The 24,696-nt window shown below is 46.0% G+C and overlaps 1 protein-coding gene and 1 long non-coding RNA gene across 14 annotated transcripts in view; one reads left to right on the top strand and one right to left on the bottom strand.

The window, feature by feature from the left end:
* On the bottom strand, window positions 1–8,445 carry LOC108592279 (uncharacterized). Its single transcript, XR_001912363.4, has 2 exons — window positions 8,329–8,445; window positions 1–78 (listed from the first exon to the last, which is right to left on the bottom strand). It is a non-coding gene; the product is annotated as an uncharacterized LOC108592279 (long non-coding RNA).
* PLCD4 (phospholipase C delta 4) overlaps window positions 6,995–24,696 on the top strand; it is a 25,715-nt gene continuing 8,013 nt past the window's right edge. For 4 of the 13 annotated variants that reach the window (XM_035305689.3, XM_035305696.3, XM_035305697.3 and 1 more), the window contains exons 1-8: window positions 6,995–7,180; window positions 12,346–12,401; window positions 12,538–12,696; window positions 14,814–15,042; window positions 16,905–17,034; window positions 18,371–18,602; window positions 21,765–21,966; window positions 23,776–23,920. In XM_035305689.3, coding sequence (XP_035161580.1) covers window positions 12,380–12,401; window positions 12,538–12,696; window positions 14,814–15,042; window positions 16,905–17,034; window positions 18,371–18,602; window positions 21,765–21,966; window positions 23,776–23,920 — 1,119 coding nt within the window. In that variant the 5' untranslated portion in view covers window positions 6,995–7,180; window positions 12,346–12,379. Of the gene's footprint in view, window positions 7,181–8,536; window positions 8,746–12,307; window positions 12,402–12,537; window positions 12,697–14,335; window positions 14,525–14,813; window positions 15,043–16,904; window positions 17,035–18,370; window positions 18,603–21,764; window positions 21,967–23,775; window positions 23,921–24,696 lie in introns of those variants that run through there. The other 9 variants (XM_078328560.1, XM_035305690.3, XM_035305691.3 and 6 more) reach the window with 9 other exon arrangements.

The following is a 24,696-nucleotide window of genomic DNA, read 5'->3' on the forward strand; positions in this document are numbered from 1 at the left end:
CAGCACTGATAACCTTCAGAGCATGCCTTGCTTACTGTCAACGTATTACTCCTCTGCTCACTTTGTGCTGCTTAAAGCCTAGGAAAAGGGGAATATACAAAGTTGTTGCTATCAAAAACTTAAAACATTTGGAATAGGAAAATGTAGAATGAATGATATTTATTTTTCCTGATACATTATGGAATTTAATTTTTGGAAAAATACTTTGATAAGCTTATTTCAAAAGCAGATATAACAAGCAGAAAATTTGTCTTTTTTTTTTTTTTAACAGTTTTGCTCGTCGCCCAGGCTAAAGTACAATGGGGCAATCTTGACTCACCACAACCTCCTCCTCCTGGGTTTAAGCAATTCTACTGCCTCAGCCTCCTGAGTAGTTGGGATTACAGGCTCCCGCTGCCACACCCTGCTAATTTTTGTATTTTTAGTAGAGATGAGGTTTTGCCATGTTGGCCAGACTGGTCTCAAACTCCTGGCCTCAGGTGATCTGCCTGCCTCAGCTTCCCAAAGTGCTGGAATTACAGGCATGAGCCACAGTGGCCGATGAACTAGCAGAAAATGTGAATAACACAGTTAACAAACCTGGCTTAATTGACACTCATAGGCCAACAGTATACATATTCTCTTTAATTACATCTAAGTATTTATCAGAACTGATCATAGCTGGACCACCAAGCCTCAAAACGTTTCCAAAAAATTGAATAGAGTATTCTCTGACCACAGTGGGAGTAAGCGAAGAAGACTAACTGGAAAGTCCCTAGCTGTTTGAAACTTAGGCACAGTGGCTTAAGCCTGTAATCCCAGGACTTTGGGAGACCAAAGCAGGTGTGTCATGAGGTCAGGAGTTAAAGACCAGCCTGGCCAACATAGTGAAACCCCATCTCTACTAAAAATACAAAAAATTAGCCGGGCATGGTGGTGGTCGCCTGTAGTCCCAGCTACTTGGGAGGCTGAGGCAGAAAAATGGCTTGAACCTGGGAGGTGGAGGTTGCAGTGAGCCGAGATCAGGCCACGGCACTCCAGCCTGGGCGACAGTGAGACTATCAAAAAATAAAAAAGGTACTACAGTTCTAAATAACCCAAAGGTAAAAAAAAATCACAAAGGAAACTATAGAATAAATATATATATGTATGTATGAGCCTCCTTGCCCGGCCTAGAAGATATTTTTGATTACAGGATAATGAAAGCTGGGGGCAGAGTATGCTGGCTCACACCTGTAATCCTAGCACTTTCGGAGGTCAAAGCAGCTGGATCACTTGTGGTCAGGAGTTCGAGACCAGCCTGGCCAATATGGTAAATCCCCATTTCTAAAAATATAAAAATTAGCCAGGCATAGTGGTATGCGCCTGTAGTCCCAGCTACTTGGGAGGTTGAGGCAGAATTGCTTGAACACGGGCGGCTGAGTTTGCTGTGAACTGAGATTGCACAACTGCACTCCAGCCTGGGCAACAGACTGTCTCAAAACAAAAAAGGGAAAGCTGGGCTCTGGTTCCTGCCTGTAATCTCAACTCTGGGAGGCCAAAGTCGGAGGATTGCTTGAGACCAGTAGTTTAAGACCAGACTGGGCCACAGTGAGACCCTGTCTCCACCAAAAAATTAGAAAGTTAGGCATGGTGGTGCACACCTGTAGTCCCAGCTACTGAAGTGGGGGGATGCTTGAGCCTAGGAGCTCAAGACCAGTCAGCCACCATGCACCATGCACACTATACTGCACTCCAGTCTAGGTGACAGCAAGACCCTAAGAAAATTCAAATGATGGTTCGATGTAGTGGCTAACACCTGTAATCCCAACACTGAGGGCAGGAATTCAAGACTAGTTTAGGCAGGACCCCATTTTAGGCTGGAGCGCAATGGTGCTACCTCAGCTCACTGCAAGCTCCACTTCCCGGGTTCAAGCAGTTCTGCCTCAGCCTCCGGAGTAGCTGAGATTACAGGCACACACCACCATAAGATATTATAATTATTCTTTATGAGACAAGGAATTAAACACATTTGTCCACTATCACACCTCCATTTATCAGTCAATAAAAGCAATTTTTTTTTCACTTTTTTTTTCTATCTCTAGGAAATAAGATTTTAAGGGAAAAAAAACCCTTGGTATTTGCTAACAACATGATTGCGTATGTATATAATCTGAAATAACCTACAAACCCCTAAAAAGCAGTAAGTGAGGCTGGGGGCAGTGGGTCACACCTGTAATCCCAGCACTTTGGGATGCACTGAAGCGGGCGGATCCCAAGGTAAGGAGTTTGAGACCAGCCTGATCAGCATAGTGACATCATATCTGTATTAAAAATACAAAAATTAGCCAGACATGGTGGCGCGTGCCTGTAATCCCAGCTACTCAGGAGGCTGAGGCAGGAGAATCGCTTGAACCCAGGAGGCAGAGGTTGCAATGAGCTGACGTCCAGCCTACGCAAGAGTAAGACTCTATCTCAAAAAAAAAAAAAAAAAAAAAAAAAAAAGGAGAAGTAATAAGTGAATTTAGCAAGGTCACAGACTATAAGGTCAATATATGAAAAAGTCAATTATTTGTTTTCATATATAATAAATAGTGAAATTTCAAAAATAGCTTATAAAGCATAGGAAATCAAGTAGCTAGAAATAGATATATCAAAGAGTGTGCAGAAACTTTACCTTGAAAACAAACTTTGAGAGAAATTAAAGAGCTATATAATTGAAGGAATATATCATCTCCATGGATTGGAAAACAATATTAAAAATACTATGAGGATGCCAATTCTCTCAAATTGATCTGTTTATTAAACTCAGTTCCAAGTAAAATCCCAGCAGGTTTATTTTCTGAAAAGTAGTAAGCCCACTCTAAAATTTTGCCAGAACAGCCAAGGCAATTTTTTTTTTTTTTGAGACAGGGTCTCTGTCACCCATGTTGGAGTGCAGTGGAGCCATCATGGCTCACTGCAGCCTTAACCTCCTGGGCTCAAGCAATCCTTCCACCTCAGTCTCCCAAGTAGCTGGAAATACAGGCGTGCACCACCACATCCAGATAATTTTTTTTTTTTTTTTTTTGAGACGGAGTTTCGCTGTTGTTACCCAGACTGGAGTGCAATGACACGATCTCGGCTCACCGCAACCTCCGCCTTCTGGGTTCAAGCAATTCTTCTGCCTCAGCCTCCCAAGTAGCTGGGACTACAGGCACGCACCACCATGCCCAGCTAATTTTTGTATTTTTAGTAGAGACGGGATTTCACCTTGTTGACCAGGATGGTCTCGATCTCTTGACCTCGTGATCCACCCGCCTCGGCCTCCCTAAGTGCTGGAATTACAGGCTTGAGCCACCGCGCCCGGCCCGGTCTGGATCTCTTGACCTCGTGATCCACCTGCCTCAGCCTCCCAAAGTCAGCTGGGATTATAGGCGTGAGCCACCGCACCTGTCCCAACTTTTTTTTTTTTTTTTTTGAGACAGAATCTCTGTCACCCAGGTGGGAGTGCAGTGGCACGATCTCAGCTCTCTGCAACCTCGGCCTCCTGGGTTCAAGCAATTCTTTTTTTTTTTTTTGAGACGGAGTTTCGCTCTTGTTGCCCAGAATGCAGTGCAGTGCATTCTTGGCTCACTGCAACCTCTTCCTCCTGGGTTCAAGCGATTCTCTTGTCTCAGCCTCCCAGGTAGCTGGGACTACAGGCATGTGCCACCACGCCTGGCTAATTTTTTGTATTTTTGGTAGAGACAGGGTTTCACCATGTTAGCCGGGATGGTCTGGATCTCCTGACCTCGCAATCTGCCCACCCCAGTCTCCCAAAGTGCTGGGATTACAGGCGTGAGCCACTGCACCGGGCTATTTCCTGGCTTTTAATTCTACAGGTGGTCTCATATTGATGATTTTTTTTTTTCTTGAGACAGAGTCTCGCTCTGTCACCCAGGCTGGAGTGCAATGGCGCCATTTCAGCTCACTGCAACCTCTGCCTCTCAGATTCAAGCAATGCTCCTGCCTCAGCCCCCGGAGTAGCTGGGATTATAGGCATGCACCACCACGCCCAGCTAATTTTTGTATTTTTAGTAGAGACGGGGGTTTCACCATGCTGGCCAGGCTGACCTCGAACTCCTGACTTCAAGTGATCCACCCACCTTGTCCTCCCCAAATGCTAGGATTATAGGCGTGAGCCACCACACCTCCGTCTCTTAAAAAAAAGAAACCGATGGTTTTTTTTTTAAGAGATGGAGTCTTGCTATGTTGCCCTGGCTTGTGTAAAACTCCTGGGCTCTAGCAGTCCTCTCACCTTGTCCTCCTAAAGTGCTGGAATTATAGATGTGAGGCACTGTGCCTGGCTCTACATTGATTTTAAAATGGAATTTACTGTTTTGAGTTTCCTTTTTGACCAGAAAGGAGTTGGCTTTATTTCAGAAGTTTGAGTAGTATAGTTGGATAGGTTGGGGAACTGACTTTCTACCCTGACAAGCGGAGACGTTTAATTGGGTGGCCTCTGCTCTGGATGTCAAGAGGAGGGAGGGTCTAGGTGGCAGGGCAAGAGTACCATGTTTAGGTCTTCCTCTTTGCCAGCTGCTGCTTCATTTCAGTTTAGGGCTTCTAGGCTTTTCCTGGGCATGGTTCCCAGAAAGTCCCTCTGCTGCTACTGGCCTGATCAGGTTTCTGGATCTGTTAATAATAGACAACAGTGGGGGAAGGGCCAGCCAGGATCATGGTGGCACTCTGGAACCATACTAACCTTGTGAAAGTCTCCAAGTCCCTGTCCCAAAAATCAGAACATATGGGCTGGGGAGTACTGGTGTGTTCATGAGAACATTGAAACAGAATATTTGAAATCTAGACTCTCCCAGAAAATCCACTATGATTGATAACATCCTTAAGATCACCCAGGAGGGAAGGAGGTTGGGCAGCATTGAGTTTGCAAATAGTAACTCAGAAAAATGGTATATAATCCAGTGGTGTAGAAGAGGAGTGTGGACTGTGAAGGTGAGGCTTGGAAAAATAAGCTGGCCATGTTGGGAAAGTAGAAATGGGAGAGCAAGACAGGCATGTGAAACAGGGCCTCTATTAAGTCAAATCTGAAATCAGCACAGTTTCCACTATGATGCCCCCCAATCTTCCTGTTCCCCATGAATGGCCTCCCTCCTAATGCCTCCCCTTCCTTCAAACTACGCTTCTTCCATCAAAACCGGCTCTCAGTAAAGAGTATAGTCAACCAAACCTAAGTATAAATTATTTAAAATCTACTTTGACCTCGGGATTAAATTTTTAAAACATTATTTAAAATAGGCTGGGCACAATGGCTCATGCCTGTAATCCTAGCACTTTGGGAGGCAGAGGCGGGTGGATTGCCTGAGCTCAGGAGTTCAAGACCAGCCTGGGCAACACGTTGAAACCCTGTCTTTACTAAAATACAAAAAAAAAAAAAAAAAAGTAGCCAAGGGTGGCAGCATGTTCCTGTAATCCCAGCTACTTGGGAGACTGAGGCAGGAGAATTGCTTGAATCCAGGAGGCAGAGGTTGCAGTGAGTCGAGATCACGCCATTGCACTCCAGCCTGGCCAACAGTGAGACACCATCTCAAAAAAAAAAAAAAAAAAATTTAAAATCCTTAAGCCTTCAAAAATTAACACAGATATGTGATATTTTTAATGAGATTTTTAAAAAATTAAAAACACAGGAAACTACATGAAGAGAATATATAGCTTAATAAATTATGAAGTGAAGCACTTAGGACTAGAAATAGCACTTAGGACTACAAGCAGCATTTGGCTGGCTATGCCAGAAGCTAGCTCTGTGTCCCATCTCATCACAATTCCTCCCCCTCCCAACAGTAACCACTATCCTGACTTTTATGGTAATCACTTAGGAGGATTTTATTTTAATGGGACTAAAAATATATAGCTATAATCACTAATGGTAAAGTATTAGGCAGTTGAGGGATGCTTATGGGAACCATGAGAGGCAGCCAGATCTCAGCACACTTAAAATTACACCATTTTCCACAGTACCCTCTGAACCTAAGCTTCATCTCTGCTCTGCACACACCTTTATTAACATGCTTGTATGTCCTGAAGATGCTACCTCCTTTCTGGGGCTATGACCTATAACCTGGAGGTGCAGAACAAATGCTTGTAGGAGGAATGAATGGATGTTTAAAAAAAAATGAATTGTTTCACACATTCATCTATGCATTCTTTCAATATTTAATGAATGCCTAAAATATACATAGACACTAATCTATCTGTCCCTCTATACTCTACCGTCATTCCTGTCCTGCCTTTCTCTTTCCCCAACTTATTTCCTTTTTTTTTTTTTTTTTTTTTTTTGAGACGGAGTTTCGCTCTTGTTACCCAGGCTGGAGTGCAATGGCGCGATCTCAGCTCACCGCAACCTCCACCTCCTGGGTTCAGGCAATTCTCCTGCCTCAGCCTCCTGAGTAGCTGGAATTACAGGCATGCGCCACTATGCCCAGCTAATTTTTTTTTTGTATTTTTAGTAGAGATGGGGTTTCACCTTGTTGACCAGGATGGTCTCGATCTCTTAACCTCGTGATCCACCCGCCTTGGCCTCCCAAAGTGCTGGGATTACAGGCTTGAGCCACCGCACCCGGCCTCCCCAACTTATTTCTTACTTTCCCTGTGCGACAGAGCTAGACTGAGTGACCTGCAAGGCAGGATTCAGAGATAGAAGAGCAGGCCAGTGGAAACAGACACTGTGGAAAGGAGCCAGATTAAATAAGGGCAGAGACAATGGTATTACATGCAGGGACCAGAATGAAAAGCAGTGATTCACAGAGCACTGCAACTGAGGACACTCCCGTCACTTTGAGAGCTCCTTCGGGATTGGGGTCAATGAGGGCTGGCATCAAGATGACAGGCAGCCAGGCTCCTCCTCCCTGGAGATGTGGTGCCCTTAATCCTCTCCACCCCACCCCCACTAGTCCCTCACATTGACCAGCGTCCTGGGCCTTTAAGAGTTGGATGGGCTGGACTGGAGAGAGCTCACACCTCTCCCCTTCTTACTGCTTCCCTCCGGCTATAACTTGCCAGTCACGGCAGCCAGCTGCGGTAGAAGAGGGGAGGAAAAAAGCCAGTGCCAAGGGGAGCAAAAGAGAAAAGGAGCCAGGCTGGGCTTCCTGATCCCACAGCATCACGGAACTCGGGAGGCACAGTTCAGACACAGGCCTGCTATTCTGCACAGACACAGGACTGCTATTTGGCCCTCCTGCCCACGGTAAGAGTCTGGAAGCTCTGACTAGCCTCTGCTCCAAGCTCTGTCTTCCCTGAATCCCTATCTCTGCCCTCTAGATGCTCACTCACACTGGTTAAATTGTACCCTAGACTCCTTTCCTCACCCTAACAGCTCTACAGGGCTCCCACCTCCCGGTTCTCTCTAGCTTATCCTCCTTGATTACAGCTTTCCTCCTGGTTGTGTCAGTATCCCTTTGTATGAGGTACCTCTTAGCTATGCAGGGCCAGGAGTGCCAACCCTAGCCACTCCTGAGATAAGTCCCACCACCAATAAGGGAAGAGAAAGTTGAAGTAACTATGATTTAGCGTAGATTCATTAATAGATTGTTGAGGATTGCAAAATAGGGGTTGGCCAAGAATCATGGGGAATCAGAGATCCCTAGTAATAGGGAGAGTTATAGAGTTCCTTAAAAAGAGTCAGGGTTTGAGTTTTATGCCTTGTTCTTTGCCTAAACATGGGTCAGAGCAATTTCTTAGCACACCAGAGTGCTATGTTGGTAAGAAAACCTACTTCTAGTTCTGCCTGTGCCATTAACTAGCTACAGGATCCCTAACCACAGCTTCCTGATCTGTGATAGGAGAGAGTTTAGGGTTTTCCAGACTTGCCTGGGTACTAGATATACTTGTTAAAAATATATTATTGAGCCCCATCCTGGGAAACTCTGATCTGGTAGATTTTTGGGTAGGGCTAAGGGATCTCAATTTTAAGACATTCCAGAGGCTACTGATGTAGCTGGGAATGTCTGGATTAGATGTATTATAAAAAGACCTTCAAGTGCCAATGTTCTATGACCTGTGACCAGAGCCATTTTGTCCTCTATATGAACCAGGTTAGGCATAAACCTTCTCAGAAGCAAGGGAGTAGACAAAATGATTCTCTTTTTTCTTGCCCCTCAGAGAGACCTGAGACACCCCAAATCCCACTGTAATCTCCTTGGTACCATTGGCAACTCTGCCAAAGTCCATCTCTAGGTGACATGAAGTCACTTAGAAGTTGAGGACCAAATTGTGCTCTGCAGCTCTGGGCTACTTCTCACCTCATTTGGTGTCTCTATTTTCATGTCTATATTAGAGAGGTAATATCATTAAAGATCTCCATATATGTGTCTGGAATTAATATTTAAGACCAACCTCTCTTATTTTCAGACATCATTCTCAGTGTTTTTCCCAGTGCCCTCACTCCCAAGTCCTTTGCTCCTTCTCTCCTCACTGCACCTGCATCAGCTGTGGCATCCTTCCTATTCTGTCATTAGACTGCAGAAGAAACAGTGAGACCTAGAACACCTAGGTTCTAATTCACATTGTCTGTGCAGTTTGTTTGGTCAATCTCCTAGGATACAGAGAAAAGTGAGGCTGGGCAGAGGGACATCCATGCTACTGAGTTCTGAACCCAAGTGTCCTCTCTTCTGGACCACAGTCTCAAAATTCTCAAAGGAGATGAGAATCAGAGCCATTAGGAATTAGTGGAGTCAAAAGATGGAACCAACTGGAAGAGGTGATTGGGAAAAGGGATGAGGAGAAGGATGAGAAGAGGAGAGACTGACTTAGGTGAGCAAATAGGAAGACATAGAGAGGATTAGGAGAGAGAGGTGGAGATGGGGCAAGACATGATGGCTCACGCCTGTAATCCCAGCACTTTGGGAAGCCCAGGCAGGAGGATTGCTTGAGGCCAGGAGTTTGAGACCTGGGCAATACAGGGAGACCCTATCTCCACACAAAACAAATAATAATTTAAAAAAATTATTTCTGCCAGGCACAGTGGCTCACACCTGTAATCCAAGCACTTTGGGAGGCCAAGGCAGGCAAATCACATGAGGTTGGGAGTTTGAGACCAGCCTAACCAACATGGAGAAACCCTGTATCTACTAAAAATACAAAGTTAGCCGGGCGTGGTGGCACATGCCTGTAATCTCAGCTACTTGGGAGGCTGAGGCAGGAGAATCACTTGAAGTTGGGAGGCGGAGGTTGTGGTGAGCTGAGATTGCTCCATTGCACTCCAGTCTGGGCAACAAGAGCAAAACTCCATCTCAGGAAAAAAAAGTATTTTTATGGTGAACTGGGAAGAAAAAAAAGGACCAGGTCAGGCATGGGATGGGGAAAAGAAAGAAAATGAGATGAAAGAAGCCGGGCACAGTGGCCCACCCCTGTAATCCCAGCACTTTGGGAGGCCAAGGCAGGTGGATCATCTGAGGTCAGGAATTTGAGACCAGCCTGGCCAACATAGAGAAACCCTGTCTCTACTAAGAATACAAAAATTAGCCGGGTGTGGTAACCCATGCCTGTAATCCCAGCTACTCAGGAGGCAGAGGCAGGAGAATTGCTTGAACCCGGGAGGCGGAGTTTGCAGTGAGCCGAGATCATACCACTGTACTCTAGCCTGGGCAACAAGAGTGAGACCCCATGTCCAAAAAAAAAAAAGAAAGAAAGGAGAGAGAGAGGGAGGGAGGGAGGGAGGGAGGGAGAGAGGGAGAAAGGAAAGAAAGAGAAAATGATGGAGAGGAGAGACAAAATATCGATGTCCCTCATTGATTCCTAGCCTTATTTCAACCTGCTTTCTAGAGAAGGCCCTTTTTAAGAGCAGAGTCATTGTGAGATCCTTGAGCTGGCTGTATGGAGGTATGGAGGCTGGGTTCTTTTTTTGTCCTCGCTAAGATGGAGTTTCACTCTTGTTGCCCAGGCTGGAGTGCAATGGCATAGTCTTAGCTCACTGCAACCTCCTCATTCTGTTGCCTAGGCTGAAGTGGAATGGCATAGTCTTGGCTCACTGCAACCTCCACCTCCCAGGTTCAAGAGATTCTCCTGCCTCAGCCTCCCAAGTAGCAGAGACTATAGGCACATGCCACCACACCCAGCTAATTTTTGTATTTTTAGTAGAGACAGGGTTTCACTATGTTGGCCAGGCTGGTCTTGAACAACTGACCTCGTGATCTGTCTGACTCAGCCTCCCAAAGCGCTGGGGTTACAGGCATGAGCCACCATGCCTGGTCTTTTATTTATTTTTATTTTTTATTATACTTTGAGTTCTGGTATACATGTGCCACAGTGGTTTGCTTCACCCATCAACCTGTCATCTACATTAAGTATTTCTCCTAATGCTATCCTTCCCCTAGCCCCTGCCCCGCAACAAGCCCCAGTGTGTGATGTTCCCCTCCCTGTGTCCATGTGTTCTCATTGTTCAACTCCCACCTATGAGTGAGAACATGCTGTGTTTAGTTTTCTGTTTTTGTGTTAGTTTGCTGAGAATGATGGTTTCCAGCTTCATCCATGTCCCTGCAAAGGACATGAACTCACCCTTTTTTATGGCCGCATGGTATTCCATGGTGTATATGTGCCACATTTCCTTTATCCGGTGTATCATTGATGGGCATTTGGGTTGGTTCCAAGTCTTTGCTATTGTGAACAGTGCTGCAATAAATATATGTGTGCATGTATCTTTATAGGAGAATGATTTATAATCCTTTGGGTATATACCCAGTAATGAGATTGCTGGGTCAAATGGTATTTTTGGTTCTAGATCCTTGAGGAATTGCCACTCTGTCTTCCACGATGGTTGAACTGATTTATGCAACCACCAACAGTGTAAAAGTGTTCCTATTTCTCCTCATCCTCTCCATCATCTGATGTTTCCTGACTTTTTAATGATCGCCATTCTAACTGGCGTGAGATGGTATCTCATTGTGGTTTTGATTTAAATTTCTCTAGTGACCAGTTATGATGAGCTTTTCTCCATGTTTGTTGGCCCACTAATTCTTTTTAGTTCACCTAACCTTTCTAGTTCTCAGGCTCCTTTTCTATAAAATGAAATCCAGCCCTGACCTTCTATGGCTCCCTGATTTGAAACTGGTCCTCTGATCCAGACCATCCTCGCCAACACGGTGAAACCCATCTCTACTAAAAATGCAAAAATCAGCTGGGCGTGGTGGCGGACACCTGTAATCTCAGCTGCTTGGGAGGCTGAGGCTGAAGAATCACTTGAACCCAGGAGGTGGAGATTGCGGTGAGCTGAGATTGCACCACTCTGCACTCCAGCCTGGGTGACAGAGTGAGACTCCATCTCAAAAAAAGAAAAAAAGAAAGAAGGAAGGAAGGAACTGGCTCTCTTATGACCACATGTCATATGGATACAGATGTTTTTGTTTGTCTATCTGTTTTGAGATGGAGTTTCACTCTTGTTGCCCAGGCTGGAGTGCAATGGCGTGATCTCGGCTCACAGCAACCTCCACCTTCCAGGTTCAAGTGATTCTCCTGCCTCAGTCTCCCGAGTAGTTGGGATTACAGTCATGCACCACCATGCCTGGCTGACTTTGTATTTTTAATAGACACACGGGGTTTCACCATGTTGGTCAGGCTGATCTTGAACTCTTGATCTAAGGTGATCTGCCCGCCTCAGCCTCCCAAAGTGCTGGGATTACAGGCATGAACCACCATGCCCGGCTGACAGCATATCTCTTAAAAGGCACTCTTTTTTGGTAGGTAGAGAAAATTTAAAAATGTAGTTCTGGGACGTGTGTAATTTATTTGGTCCATTAAAACCATGAGAATAACTGTAAAGAAAAATTATAAAATATGTTCTACCGCGTGAATGTAGAAGACATGTAAGTGTTGTCAAAGAGAAAACAGTCTGCTCTAGCCCCTCAGGAGCTGGACAATCTACGTGGGAGCATAGAGAGGGCTCCCAGAATAGGGAAGCTGGAAGGCTTCCACCTGGAAATGAGAAGGCCAGGGTGTGGAGAGATTCTAGTTCCTGAAAAAGACATCCAGCATGTCTTTTTATTAGTTGGTTCCTAATCATTATTAGTTGGTTCCTAATAATGAGAGGGTGTGGAGTGAGCAAAACGTGGCACTAGTAGTCTGTGGGGTATTGGGTAGGAAGGGGGTGCTTGGCAGACACTTTGGTTTAATTCTCTCTAAAGAAAGCCATGGAAAATAGTGGAGGCTCTGGGATCAGATATACCTTGGTTTAAATTCTGATCTTAACCTATCTAAAGTCTCAGAGTCACTAAACTCAAAATTAGAAGCAAAAATCAGCTATAGACTATGTAGCTGAAGTGCCTGGCACATAGTGGGCACTCAGGAAACACTGGTTTCTTTCTCTTCCTTGATCTTCAAGATTCACCCAGAGCTCTTTGCTCTTCCTTGCTTCTTTAGAGGACTCTGGTGCCAGCCGGTGGAACAGTGAGTGATGGCGTCCCTGCTGCAAGACCGTGAGTGCCCCTGCCGGGGAACAGGGGTTAGGTTACAGCTCAGGGAAGGGAAGGAGGCTGGACCCCTGTTCCAGAGCTCTCCCGGGGCCGAATACCCTCTCTGCTGGCTACCTAGCCCATGCTTTTCCTGACCTAGGGCTGACCACCGATCAGGACTTGCTGCTAATGCAGGAAGGCATGCTGATGCGCAAGGTGAGGTCCAAAAGCTGGAAGAAGCTGAGATACTTCAGACTTCAGAATGACGGCATGACAGTCTGGCATGCACGACAGGCCAGGGGCAGTGCCAAGCCTAGCTGTGAGTTACCTAGATAGCAGGGGGTGGGTACATGGGTGGATAGGGTCTTGAGGAGCCCAGCAGCCTGAGGGCAGGGGAGGGACCAAAGTCCTACAATAGTGTGTGTGTGTTTGTGCTGTCCTAACTGGCTGGATCTGAGCCTGTAAAAGGAGATCATAACAGTACTTGCCTCATAAGGCTGGTATGAGGATTAAATTAGTTATTGTATATAAAGGGTTTAGAAAAGTCCTGGTAGGGCCGGGTGCGGTGGCTCATGCCTGTAATCCCAGTACTTTGGGAGGCCGAGGCGGGCAATTTTCCGAGGTTGGGCGTTCGAGACCAGCCTGACTAACATGGAGAAACCCCATCTCTACTAAAAATACAAAATTAGCTGGGCGTGGTGGTGCATCCAGTAATCCCAGCTACTCGAGAGGCTGAGGCAAGAGAATCACTTGAACCTGGGAGGCAGAGGTTGCGGTGAGCCAAGATTGCGCCATTGCACTCCAGCCTGGGAAACAAGAGTGAAACTTCATCTCCAAAAAAAAAAAGAGTCCTGTACATAGTAAGATGTAATAAATCATTGGTTATATCTTGTTGTTATTATAATAAGACCATGATCTCAGACATCAGCCTGCCTAAATGAAAGCCCTAGCTCTGCCACTTTCTGAGTAGCTTTGGACAAATCAAGTAGTTAAACCATGGCTGGGCATGATGGCTCAATGCCTGTAATCCCAGCAATTTGAAAGGTTGAGGCAAGAGGATTGCTTGAGACCAGAAGTTCAAGACCAACCTGGACAGCATAGGGAGACCCTGTCTCGACAAAAAATAAAAATAAAAAATTAGCTGGGTGTGGTGCTGTATGCCTGTGGTCTCAGCTATTTGGGAGGCTAAGATGGGAGGATCCCTTGAGCCCAGGAGGATGAGACTGCAGTGAGCTGTGATCACACCACTGCACTCCTGCCTGGGGAGCAAGACCCTGTCTCTAAAAAAATACATACAGACATACATACATACATAAATCAAGCTTTAGTTTCCTCATCTGTAAAATGGGGATTAAACGGTACCTGCTTAGTAGGTTACAAGGACTCAATGAGTTAATGTGTAAAAGACTTAGTATGGGATGTAAAACCAGGATGTATTTAATAAATGTTAGCCATTATGATAAATATTTTTAAATATAAAAAATGTGGCCGAGTGTGGTGGCTCACACCTATAATCCCAGCAGTTTGGGAGGCCAAGGCGGGTGGATCACCTGAGGTCAGGAGTTTGAGACCTGCCTGGCCAACATGGTGAAACCCCGTCTCTACTAAAAATACAAAAATTAGCCGGGTGTGGTGGCGGGCACCTGTAGTGTCAGCTACTCAGAAGGCTGAGGCAGGAGACTCACCTGAACCCAGGAGGCAGAGGTTGCAGTGAGCTGAGATTGTGCCATTGCACTCCAGCCTGGGTGACAAGAGGGAAATTCTGTCTCAGAAAACAAAACGTAAAAAATCATAACAGTGTGCACTTATTGACCAAACTCTTTATGATGACAGGACATAATTGGATCACAGGACGCATCTAAGAGAGTCTGTTTTAGAGACATAATTAAATTGCCCACAATCCGTATCACCCCCAGCTGAGGTAAGGGGGTGAAAGAATTTCTCTGGTTCCCTCGTAGGCATCTGGGAAGAGGAAGCTCTCAAACCTGGAAGGGGAGAACTGGACTTGGGCATATAATGCTTTAGTAGAACTGCTTCTGCCTTTCAAATGTGTTTCCATTTGTCATCCACACCAGTCCTCCTGTGATCACCATTGGGGCTGCCTATGGAAGGGGACTATCCATTATTTCAGATGAGGACACTGAGTAGTTAAGTCATTTTGGTTTATGTCATACTGCCAGCTTGTGGCTAGAAGCCATGTCTTGCCACTTCCAGCACAGGCTCTTTGCTGTGCTGCCTTTGAAAACATCAGTGATTCATGTGGACTCCTGAATCCCTGGGGCATCTCTGTACTAATGCTTTTTGGGATTCAGCCTGCAGAGGCTGGGGTTCCTTTCTATAGTGTTAGGGAGAAGGGGGTGCTGGTCTTTCACCCTTAGCCCCTGCTATTTGCTTGACTCCCTTCCTCAATGCCTCCACCTGCTTCTTCTCTGGCAGTTTCAATCTCTGACGTGGATACAATACGTAACGGGCATGATTCTGAGTTGCTGCGTAGCCTGGCAGAGGACCTCCCCCTGGAGCAGGGCTTCACCGTTGTCTTCCATGGCCGTGCCTCCAACCTGGACCTGGTGGCCAACAGTGTTGAGGAGGCCCAGATATGGATGCGAGGGCTCCAGCTATTGGTGGATCTTGTCACCAGCATGGACCATCAGGAGCGCCTGGACCAGTATCGGCAGGATGGAGTCAGTGTTGGGGGTGGGGGATCACTCTATCCCTGAAGGAGCCAGATGCAATAGGTCTAGGAAAGGTGAGAAGGGGTGCAGGACTAGGGAGGCCCAAGGGTCTAGATGGTATGGGCGGGGACAGCTCAGGCCAATGTGAGACTGAGACTACTGAGGGAGGAATGGAAGCCAGGGATGACAAAGCCAGGCATGAGTCAAGACCCCCAGGATTGGAGGAAGAGACAGTGAGAGGCAGAGGAGCAAATAAGATGCTGCTCCTAAGAGCTGCACAGAAGATCACAGTGACATTAAATAGCATATAGGTGGGAAACAACCCCTTAGAAGGCTCAGTGATACAGACTCACTTCAAGTGTCCTAGATTGTATGCCATTTCATTCATTTATTCATTCATTCACCACCTGTTAACCAGAATGTATCAGGCACTATGCCAGACTATAGGGGTACAGTGATTAAGGAGACTCATATATTGCTTCAGTTAGTGAAGAGGATGGAATTGTGTAAATAATTTTTTTTGGCCAGGCACAGTGACTCACACCTGTAATCCCAGCACTTTGGGAGGCCAAGGCAGGCAGATCACTTGAGGTGAGGAGTTTGAAACCAGCCTGCCCAACATGGTGAAACCCCATCTCTACTAAAAAAAAAAATACCAAAATTAGCCAGGTGCGGTAGCTCACTCCTGCAATCCCAGCACTTTGGGAGGCCAAGGCGGGCAGATCACGAGGTCAGGAGTTCAAGACCAGCCTGGCCAACATAGTGAAACCCCATCTCTACTGAAAATACAAAAATTAGTCTGGCATGGTGTAATCCCAGCTTCTCAGGAGGCTGAGGCAGTAGAATTGCTTGAACTCAGGAGGTGGAGGTTGCAGTATGCCAAGATCACACCACTGCACTCCAGCTTGGGCAACAGGGTGAGACTTCGTCTCAAAAAAACAGACAAACAAAACCCAAATTAGCTGGATGTGGTGGTGCACACGTGTAATCCCAGCTACTTGGGAGGCTGAGGGAGGAGAATTGCTTAAACCTGGGAGGCAGACGTTACAGTGAGCTGAGATCCTGCCACTTCACTCTAGCCTGGAGGACAGAGTGAGATTCCATCTCAAAAACAAAATAATAATAATAATATATATATTTTTAAATAGAAACAGGGTCTTACAATATTGCAAAGACTGGTCTCGAACTCCTGGGTTCAAATGATCCTCCTTAGCCTCCCAAAGTGCTGAGATTATAGGCATGAGCCTCTGTGCCCAGCCTGTGTAAATAATTTAAGTGCCGTAGAAGTATTATGGTACTTAGATTACTGCAGATATTCAAAGGAATTTTTTTTTTGAGACAGAATCTCACTCCATCACCCAGGCTGGAATGCAGTGGCGCAATCTCTGCTCCATGCAACCTCTGCCTCCCTGGTTCAAGCAATTCTTATGTCTCAGCCTCCCTAGCAGCTGGACTACAACAGGTGTGTGCCACCATACCCAGCTAATTTTTTGTATTTTTAGTATGGATGGGATTTCGCCATGTTGGCCAGGCTGATCTTGAAACTCCTGATCTCAGGTGATCCACCCACCTTGGTATTCCACAGTGCTGGGTTTTCAGGCGTGAGCCATTGTGCCTGGCCAGAATATGGATTTCTTTCTGCAGGCAACAGGGAGGTCCCTGCAGGTGCCTGAGTCATACAGTGACAAGACAGATTGGTGCTCTGGAGAGGTTATTCTAGAAGCTGTGTGGAGAATGGATTGGCACTGGGGAGAAACTGGCAGGAAAGACGGGAGAGATATCAGTGGATGAACGTGCACACACAACTGCACACACAAACACATATATTAGTGCTTTTGCCTTGACTCAGACCTGGATGGCTGAGTGACTGGTTTCAGCGTGGAGACAAAAATCAGGATGGTAAGATGACTTTCCAAGAAGTTCAGCGGTTACTGCACCTAATGAATGTGGAAATGGACCAAGAATATGCCTTCAGTCTTTTTCAGGTGAGTCTGCGGGGAAGAATTTTCAGTAGCCAACCAGGCCACATTTTCACTGGGCCAGAAGTCCTCAGACCCCAGTCTGAAACACTCAATTGTTAAATCTCTGCTCTGTGCCCTGAGTACTAGGCTCAATGCCCTATGCTCAATGGGAAGTGTAAGGGGTGATTCTTGCTTTTCAGTCTTGTTGAAAAGTCATAATTCATAATGAAAGGTAAATAACAATATGTTATTATGTTGGACCTCAAGGACTTCTCTGTTCATGGCTAGAATTTCACAGGTGCCTAGAACAATGGAAAACCCCAGCTGGAATGTAAGTAAATAGCAGGAGGGATCTTCTGATCTTTTAGGGGACTTTGGGAGATTTAACTATTTCTAGTTGAAAATTTTCTTTAGTAGCAAATGGTATGGCTAAAATTTTGCCTCTTACTTAGGAAGTGATTTATTCTATGAATACTAAATGTTAGTTCCATGGGAGTTTTATGGAAACATGTTTGGATCTATCTGCCTGTAAGATTTTTTTTTTTTTTTTTTGAGATGGCGTTTCGCTGTTGTTACCCAGACTGGAGTGCAATGGCATGATCTCAGCTCACCGCAACCTCTGCCTCCTGGGTTCAGGCAATTTTCCTGCCTCAGCCTCCCGAGTAGTTGGGACTACAGGCATACACCACCATACACAGCTAATTTTTGTATTTTTAGTAGAGATGGGGTTTCACCTTGTTGACCAGGATGGTCTCGATCTGTTGACCTCGTGATCCACCCTCCTCGGCCTCCCAAAGTGCTGGGATTACAGGCTTGAGCCACCACGCCCGGCCCAAGATTGCTCTTACAGTGCAAGTCAAGATCATATTTCCAGCCAGGCATGGTGGCTCACACCTGTAATCCCAGCACTTTGGGAGGCCGAGGCAGGTGGATCACAAGGGCAGGAGACTGGGACAATCCTGGCCAACATGGTAAAACCCTGTCTCTACTAAAAATACAAAAATTAGCTGGGCACGGTGGCACGTGCCTGTAGTCCCAGCTACTCGGGAGGCTGAAGCAGGAGAATCGCTTGAACTTGGGAGGCAGAGGTTGCAGTGAGCCAAGATCACGCCACTGCACTCCAGCCTGGCAACAGAGCGAGACTTTGTCTAAAAAAAAAAATCATAACATTTTCCATTCTTGGAGTTGTGCTTATTTCACATTGCATGCCTATATCAAAACATCTAATTTACCGTATAAATATATACACCTACTATGTATCCATAAAAATTAAAAACATTTATTTTTAAATTAAAAGAAAAAGGTCATAACATTTCCCATTAAAAGGTTCATTCACTCTCCCCTAAACCCTCTCTTGCAGGAAGCAGACACGTCGCAGTCTGGGTCTCTGGAAGGAGAAGAATTTGTACAGTTCTATAAGGCATTGACTAAACGTGTTGAGGTGCAGGAACTATTTGAAAGTTTTTCAGCTGATGGGCAGAAGCTGACTCTGCTGGAATTTTTGGATTTCCTCCGAGAGGAGCAGAAGGAAAGAGACTGCACCTCTGACCTTGCTCTGGAACTCATTGACCGCTATGAACCTTCAGACAGTGGTAAGAGGAATCAGGTGGGGAGGCACCAAATGTAGGGGTTAGAGAGAGGGGCATGATTACAAGGTCCAGAGACAAGCAGTCATCTGCTTAACTGAGAGAAAGTTAAGGTTGAGTCTACCCCTATCCTGACCCCTGCCCAATCATCTCATTTAACCACGCCTCCTAAAGGAGAGCAGGCATTCCTAGTTCAGTCAGACAAGACGGGTTTCCTCTGAGGTGCTAGATCTCTTAAGAGGAGGAAGATTCCATGACTCCCCATTCCTCCACTATGCTCATATTTCATACCCTTTATTTTCAAGTTCTCCCTCATACTAGTTTTGCCCTCAGTGGAAACGGAAACCCTTGATCCTCTTGCTTTGGCCTCTTCTCTAGTGCAAATGATTCCTTTTCCTCTGGTTCATTCATGGTTCCTGTTTGCTATTCCTTTAAATCTTGGCTCTCTGCCTCTTCCTTGGTTATCTTCAATTCTCCAAGGGGTTCTTGAGTCTCTAAGCATCTGAGCCAGAAAGCCAGTTAGTCCCTGGCTGGAAGAATGATAAGGAGGCCAGTTATTTAGCTTTTAACAAGTGCAGCTGAAATATACCCTCCTGGTCTTCAAAGAGCAAGACTGTTCTCAAAACACCAAAAAGAAAGAGAGAGAGAGAGAGAGAGAGAGAGAGAGAGAGCCGAGAATGTGCCATTGCACTCCAGCCTGGGTAACAAGAGCAAAACTCCGTCTCAAAAAAAAAAGGAAAGAAGGAAGGAGGGTAGGAAGGAAGGAAGGAAGGAAGGAAAGAAAGAGAAATAGGATCTTCTGTTCCCAGTGCAGAATCCAGTAAACATCAGTTACATTTCTTTCAACCCCCATCCCTCTTAGTGTTTCCTTCCCTTGCACTTGACAATCAGATACTATACTCCGGCCACAGAGTGTAGTATCAGTCCAAAAACCTCGGACTCACGTCTCCACTGTGCTCCTTATTAACTGCATAACTGTGGGCAAGTCACTTAAGCTAACTAACTCAGTTTCCTCCTTTGTAAAATAATTGGTGATCAAATGAAATAATGCACATGAAAAGTGTCTGGCAACTGCAAATGTATCTGAGTGATTTGAGTTGTTATGGTCAAGAAGGAAACTTCCTGGCCGGGCACAGTGACTCGTGTCTGTAATCCCAGCATTTTGGGAGGCTGAGGTGGGCAGATCACTTGAGGTCAGGAGTTCGAGACCAGCCTGGCCAACATGGTGAAACTGTCTCTACTAAAAATACAAAAATTAGCCGGGTATGGTGGTGGGCATCTGTAATTTGAGCTCGAGAGGCTGAGGCAGGAGAATCGCTTGAACCAGGAGGCAGAAGTTGCAGTGAGTGAAAATTGAGCCACAGCACTCCAGCCTGGGTGACAGAGCAAGACTCTGTCTCAAAAACAAACAAAAAGAATGAAATTTCCACTAGGTGTGGTAGCTCATGCCTGTAATATCAGCACTTTGGGAGGCTGAGGCAGGAGTACAGCTTGAGTCCAGGAGTTCAAGACCAGCCTGGGCAACATAGTGAGACCCCATACCTTAAAAAAAAAATTAACCAGGTGTGGTGGTACATTCCTGCAGACCCAGCTAATTGAGAGGCTGAAGTGAGAGGATTGCTTGAGCCCGGAGGTCCCAGCTTCAGGGAGCTGTGATTGTGCCACTGCATTTAGCCTGGGTGACAGAGTGAGACTCGGTATCAAAAAAAAAAAAAAAAAGAAAGAAACTTCCTACCCAACTTCCTGTCATTCTTCACCATCTCCAGGTCTTGTGAAACCTGGAGCAAGGAAGCTGGGCATGAGAGTGAGGTTGTTTCACCTAACAGGTGAGCGTCCTTGTAGCAACCTTATTCTCAGTAAGACCACACATTCTAGTGGTGCAGGGCATGGCTCTGACACCTGGCTGCCTGGGTTCAAATCCCAGCTTCTACACTTACTAATTACTAGACCTGGAACAAGTTACTTAAACTCTCACGGCAAATTATATTACATCTACTTCATCATGTTAGGGAGAACATTAGTGAGATGCTGCATGTAATGCCCTGGGCATAGAGTGAGTGCTTGATAACTATTAGTTGCTATTGTTGTATAAAACCCATACTAAGATGGGTGAGAGCTATGGAGAGTAACAGGGCCCATTCCTCAACGGAAGTGTAGTCTAAAAGAATGTTGAAAAATGTGCCTCAGAACATCATACAAGAACAAAGAGTAAGAAGAAACCCTCAGGCCATAATTAGTCACAGGTATACAGCCCAAGAGGTAGCTTGGCCATGTCACTAAGTCTTTGACTTTGATTTTCTGGGCCTCAGTTTCCCCATCTATAAAATTAGTCCTTTGGAGCCACACAGTGCCTCATGCCTGTAATCCCAGCCCTCTGGGAGGCCGGGGTGGGCAGATCATGAGGTTAGGAGTTTGAGAACAGCCTGACCAACATGGTGAAACCCCAGCTCTAAAAAATAAAAATAAACAAAATTAGCCGAGTGTGGTGGCACATGCCTGTAATCTCAGCTACTCAGGAGGCTGGGACAGAATTGCTTGAACCTGAGAAGCAGAGGTTGCAGTGAGCCGAGATCACACTATTGCACTCCAGCCTGGGCAACAATGGTGAAAGTCCATCTCAAAAAAAAAAAAAAAATTAGCCTTTTGGATGTTGTCCATTATAGTAACTAGGAGCTCCATTTGGCTATTTAAATTTAAATGAACTAAAATCTAATAAAATTTAAAATTCAGTTCCTCAGTTACACAAACCCATTTCAAGTGCTCAGTAGCCACATGTGGCTAAAGGCTACTATATATGACACTGCAGAATAAAACATTTTTCTCCTTAACTGTAACATAAAAAAGACCCCCAAAAACTTTTGAAAAAGACATTTACTTCGGCTGGGCATGGTGGCTCACGCCTGTAATCCAAGCACTTTGGAGGCCAAGGTGGGCGGATCACCTGAGGTCAGGAGTTCAAGACCAGCCTGACCAACATGGTGAAACCCTGTCTTAAAAAAAAAAAGAAAGAAAGAAATGATACACACTAGGTGGGGCAGGTTTGGGATCTAAAGGCCAGGAATGGGTGCCATCTGAAAGGCAGGACTCTGGATGGAGTGGGATGAAGGATGGGCTGGGATGTTCCCATTCAGAGCTTCTCACTCTAGTGTTCCCCTATCCACACTCCAGGCAAACTGCGGCATGTGCTGAGCATGGATGGCTTCCTCAGCTACCTCTGCTCTAAGGATGGAGATATCTTCAACCCAGCCTGCCTCCCCATCTATCAGGATATGACTCAACCCCTGAACCACTACTTCATCTGCTCCTCTCACAACACCTACCTAGTGGGGGACCAGCTTTGTGGCCAGAGCAGCGTCGAGGGATACATACGGTGCAGTGGTGGTAGAGAAGGGGTCCAACTCATGAGAGGGACCATGTAGGAAAGTGAGGGGAGCTGTCAGTGTCTCAGAGATTGGGACAGTGTTGTGGGGTTTAGGGGCTGAGGAGCCCTGGATACTTGGGACACTTGGAGGAGATATTAAGGACTGGTGGGAGAATGGTAATGAAACTCTATGGGCAAATGAAACTTCTCTTTCACAAGCTATGAAACTCTGGAACTCAGAGGCCCTGACAGACTTATATTGAACAAATAAATAAATTGTTAAATGGAAGGCAATAGAGAATAGGAGTTTAAAATATAAGTTCTGGAGTGAGACCATCTAAAGTCATATCCTAGCTCCCTCACTTGGTACTCTGGGGCTATATTTTTTTAATTTTTTGAGACCAAGTCTTGCTATGTTTTCTGGGATGGAGTACAGTGGTGCAATCTCGGCCCACTGCAACCTCTGCCTCCCAGGTTCAAGCGATTCTCTTGCCCCAGCCTCCCTAGTAGCTAGGACTACAGGCTCCCACCACCACACCCAGCTAATTTTTTATATTTTGATCTTTTGACCTCGTGATCCGCCCACCTTGGCCTCCCAAAGTGCTGGGATTACATGTGTGAGTCACCGTGTCCAGCCTCTGGGGCTAAGTATTTAACCTCTACTAGGGAGTTCCATCCCTATTTCTCCATCTATGAAATGGGAATGGTAACAGTGCCTATTCTGTCTGGGTTGTTGTGAAGAAATAATCCATATGTCAATAGCTAATGAACAGTAACTGCTTTTATTGTGACTAATCATGGATTAGATTGAATAGTCAAGATATCTTTGTATTGCCAGCTACTGAACTAGTAGCTTCAAGAAACACAAAGATGAGTGGAACATATAGTTTCCACCTTAGGAAGTCTAGCTGAGAAATTAAGGTGTAAATTTACTGAGAGTTTGAATAACCAAGGTGTTGTATAGAAATCGGACATGGTGGCTTATGCCTGTAATTCCAGCATTTTGGAAGGCCGAGGTGGGGAGATCACTTGAGCCCAGGAATTCAAGATCAGGCTGGGCAACATAGTGAGACTCCGGCTCTACAAAGAATACAAAACTTAGCTAGGTGTGGTGATGTGTGCCTGTAGTCCCAGCTACTTGGGAGGCTGAGATGGGAGGATTGCTTGAGCCTGGGAGGTCAAGGCTGCAGTGAGCCATGATCGCACCACTGTACTCTAGCCTGGGTGACAGATTAAGACTCTATCTTGGCCAGGCATGGTGGCTCACGCCTGTAATCCCAGCACTTTGGGAGGCCAAGGCGGGAGGATTGCCTGAGCTCAGGAGTTCAAGACCAGCCTGGGCAACATGGTGAAACTCTGTCTCTACTAAGACACAAAAAAATTAGCCAGGTGTGGTGGTGTGCACCTGTAGTACCAGCTACTCGGGAGGCTAAGGCAAGAGAATCTCTTGAGCCTGGGAGGTGGAGGTTGCAGTGAGCCGAGACTGCGCCACTGCACTCCAACCTAGGCAACAGAGCAAGACTCTGTCTCAAATAAATAAATATAAGTAAGTAAAATCAGAACACCAGAAGCAACATGAGGCAATGTGTGATGGGTTGCTATGGAAGGACTGTGAGTCAGGTGGGCTGAAGTATGGGTGGAGATCGGCGTGAGCTTGCAGCAGTGTCCCGTGGACAGAGAAGGCACTATGCAGATGTAGCTTGAAGGGGTCTGGATGGGTAAGTGCTGGTGAGCACTGTTCTCTCCAGAGTGGGGAGAGAGTCCCTAGGTAGATCAGATATTGACCTCTCCTATTTCTGGGGTGGGGGGTTCTTTCAGGGCCCTGAAGCGGGGGTGCCGCTGCGTAGAGGTGGATGTATGGGATGGACCTAATGGGGAACCTGTCGTTTACCACGGACACACCCTGACCTCCCGCATCCTGTTCAAAGATGTCGTGACCACAGTAGCACAGTATGCTTTTCAGGTAGTAGCCCCAGGATGCGGACACCAATGAGGCCAGAAGGATTGAGGGAAGAGCGACCAGCTCTGGGTCTGGGGAGGGTGGAGGAGTGTAGGGGAAGTTCCATCAAAAGAGGATTTAACTGTAAGTCGTCAGCCAAATATTAAAGGCTGATTATGAATAAGTGCTGAACATGTTACTAATAATTAGTAGTTATGGAGGTAATTACTTATGGTTAGAAACTATTACTTCTAACAAGTTCTATTACCCTTCTGGAAGAGGGTGGATAGGAGACACAGAGATAGTGGTGAGTAGGGCTGAACAGGAATCTGGAGAATGAAAGCATGAGAGTACAATGTGAACACATAACCAGGGAATGTGGCCCAGCCTTCCCACTCAGAGCCTGAAAACTCAAAGGTCCCAGAAGGGCCTGGGTCAGACTGAGCACAGGCATGAGATTTGGGATCCCAAGATGTGAAAATGTCTGTAGATGTGGACAGTGTCCCGGGTGTGGGTGTCAGACCCAGCAAGATCTCACTGAATCCTGTGATGGAGTTTGAGTTTAGCAATCAGGGTACCCATTTGAGCCAGTAAGTAGGGAGGCCTAGGAAGCGGGTACTTGGAGAAGTGGGTTGCAGTGTTTTAGAACTCTGAATCCCGGCCGGGTGTGGTGGCTCACGCCTATAATCCAAGCACTTTGGAGGCCAAGGCGGGTGGATCACGTGAGGTCGGGAGTTCAAGACCAGCCTGACCAAAATGGTGAAACCCTGTCTTTAACAAAAAAGAAAAAAGAACTCTGA

Source organism: Callithrix jacchus, chromosome 6 (assembly GCF_049354715.1).
Source record: "Callithrix jacchus isolate 240 chromosome 6, calJac240_pri, whole genome shotgun sequence".
Classification (NCBI taxonomy): domain Eukaryota; kingdom Metazoa; phylum Chordata; class Mammalia; order Primates; family Cebidae; genus Callithrix; species Callithrix jacchus.